General features: G+C 34.9%; 1 protein-coding gene across 1 annotated transcript in view; it reads right to left on the bottom strand.

The window, feature by feature from the left end:
- LOC107609703 (uncharacterized protein At3g49140) overlaps positions 1-2,493 on the bottom strand; it is a 4,295-nt gene extending 1,802 nt beyond the window's left edge. Inside the window, exons 1-7 of the mRNA XM_021107062.1 lie at positions 2,262-2,493; positions 1,603-1,756; positions 1,418-1,520; positions 1,231-1,295; positions 689-805; positions 489-587; positions 182-335 (exon numbers count right to left, since the gene is read on the bottom strand). Coding sequence (XP_020962721.1) covers positions 182-335; positions 489-587; positions 689-805; positions 1,231-1,295; positions 1,418-1,520; positions 1,603-1,756; positions 2,262-2,404 — 835 coding nt within the window. The 5' untranslated portion in view covers positions 2,405-2,493. The remainder of the gene's footprint in view (positions 1-181; positions 336-488; positions 588-688; positions 806-1,230; positions 1,296-1,417; positions 1,521-1,602; positions 1,757-2,261) is intronic.

Genomic DNA, 2,897 nt, shown 5'->3' with positions numbered 1-2,897 from the left:
ATTTTGAATGTTTAATAAAATAAATACACAACTTCACTCAACTACACAAGATCTTTCTGCAACAATTTTAAAGGAGTACAACTTTAAAAAGTTTCTCATGGAAAAACCATAATGACTTTATAGCAAATTATAAACAAGAAATCAGATGATCCAGAATATCAAGATTAGAAAAACCAGATACCTATACGTTCCAAGTTGTATCCATCCACATCTTCGGGGTGACATATCATTCTCAGATATGACTCTTCGTCAACAAAAGCGGGTCTAAGATACCCCAAAATAGAAACACCATTTGAAGGATGGTTCATTTTCTTGTCATATTCCATGTTCAAAGCCTGCATAAGAATTTTACAAAGATTCAATATCATTTCTTGAAACTATTAGTAATCAGTTCTACCATGCAACACGAAAAAAAAAAGGGGACAGAGGAAAGAAAAGTTTTTTCCTTTTTTTTTTGGTGTGTTTTTGGTGGGGGGGAGGGAGAGAACCTTTGTTAAGCACTTGGAAAAGTAAATAGGATGAACAATGCTGGTAGTATCTGGCAGCCCCCAATTCACTGGGAAATTAGATTCTTCCATCTCCAGAACCTGTTACCAGAAAATAACATTGTAAATTTTGTGCATACAATAGAAGTAGTAGCTAGAACAACTAATAACATTCTGTAACCTAAGCATTTGAAAATGCAAACCTCAACATAGTCATCATCAAATGGGAATTCCTCATTGCTTCCAGCATCAAAAAGGTCATATTGACTAGCTGTTCTTCTATTATCATATATGGGAATGTCCATTCCAATCAAAGCATTCTGAAGAGAGTCAAATCTTGAACGTCAATTTCACAACCACAACTTCGATGAAATAAATAAGGCTACTCTTAGGGACTTGGGTATTATGGGGTGCCCAAAGTCCCGCATCAGGTAGTATGGGATGCTTAATGTTGTATTTAAGGAGTGATTCTTCCGCCTTAATAGCTAACTTTTAAGGTGTAGTTTCCCACTTTCCTTATATACTTAACAATGTAATCAAAGTTTTTGTTGTGGTCAGTGTTGATAGAGTGAAGTTGCCATGGACATCGGTTCTCCACGGGTGGTATATTGTTAAGAGACTTGGATATTATGGGATGTCCAAAGTCTCACATCAGGTAGTATGGGATGTTTGATGTTGTATTTAAGGAAAGTGGTTTTTTCTTCCTTAATAGCTAGCTTTTAAGGTGTATCTGCACAGTTCTTACCACTGGGTTATCTGCACCACGATCCTCCAAAATGTTTGCGTCTTCAGAGATTATGAAATATATGTCTACACAGAAAAAGGCAATAGAAAGCTTAAGCATTCAGTGATTAAATTAATGTTAAATCATTAAATAATGCAAGCACATGATAATTCGCATTTCACATACACACGCACACATATATACAAACCTCCATAATCATCAACAAGATATTGAAACTCAGACCATGAAATCTGTTCATGTGGTTCACAGTGTACAGTTCCAGGAAATACCAGCAAAGCATTTCTATTAGCCTAATACATACAAAAAGGTCAAGTTGATATAAGCATACAGATGCTTCAATATGTCCAGCAAATGAAATGCACTAAATTATGCATCAAGAGGATGATAACCTTGTTTATTCATGTAATTAGATGAATCCGGTACAGAATCTGAATAGTCTGCAGCAACACAAACCTTTGAAAGGCACAGATCGTGACCCATGGACAGCCAAAGGAAGTGTGATGATCCAAAAACTGAACTTTTGCCTCTAAAGATAACCAAAACGATTTTCAGTAAACAATGCAAGTTATATCTTCCAGGAACAATAACTTCCTAAAGCTAAGATTAGAAATGTGACGATAATGAACCGATATAACAAAATGCAGACACACATTTTGATTTTGTCAATTGCCACTGAATAACATTGGATGGATATTTGGTTGCAGAATCAAGAGAATAAGGCCAACCGAAAATATTGTTGTGATATGATCAATAATTATATTACTAATTTAAAACTATAACATTCTTATTTTCATGATCCTAGGTGGTTCCTCTTCAAATCATGTGAAATGCCATAAAATTACTTGGTTGAGAGAATTCAAATCTTGCAACAAACAACGACGACAACAACATATAGTTAATAACACATGAATATTGTGTTCATGTGGATCAAGGGTGAGCAGTTACAATCATATCAGCAAGAGAACAGTGAGCAGATCAATCTTTTCTGTGAATAAGGATAGATATTAGATAACCGTTACTCATGTAAGCACCTCATGCCAGTAAAGTCATGCACTCTTCTACCATCAATAGGAGATTTCATTGAATTGCTCGTGGTTCCATTTCCACATGATATTGAATGACATATCCCTTCTGCAATTAAGTGTACAATAAGTACTATCAAAAACTCAATCATTCAAAACAAATCGGCCCCAATAGTTACCTAACACTCCCACAACTAATTTTATATAATTTCATTACATTACATGACCTTCTCTATGCTCTGCATTCTTTTTTTTCTTAACAAATAATCCAAATCTCAAATTCGATGATATGAAGATGATGTGTTTGTTGTTTTGTTTATGTGACAGAGACAGTGTTGAGAAAGGAAAGTGAATTTGCTGCTGAAACGGCCATAGGGTTCTGTCGTTTTGTGGAGTTGGAAGGTGGAATTCGAACCCCAAAACTGAAAGGTGTGAGCTTTAAGCTTTAATGGTTCAGAAAGTGTTGCAGAGTTGAAAGTTTGGAGCTACGTTTGTTTCTTGTTTGTGTTCTAATTGCGGCTGTACCTACTGCTGCTACTCCCCACAGATTCCGAATATGCCAAAATGCCAATTTTCTTTTCGTTTTTTTTTCTTCTAAGTTTTAAATTTAATACATAAAATATTTTTTTATAATTATTAATTATT

This window comes from Arachis ipaensis, chromosome B07 (genome assembly GCF_000816755.2).
Source record: "Arachis ipaensis cultivar K30076 chromosome B07, Araip1.1, whole genome shotgun sequence".
Classification (NCBI taxonomy): Eukaryota; Viridiplantae; Streptophyta; class Magnoliopsida; order Fabales; family Fabaceae; genus Arachis; species Arachis ipaensis.
Note: the sequence above shows the minus strand (reverse complement) of the source record. Positions and strands in the feature narration are given on the sequence as shown.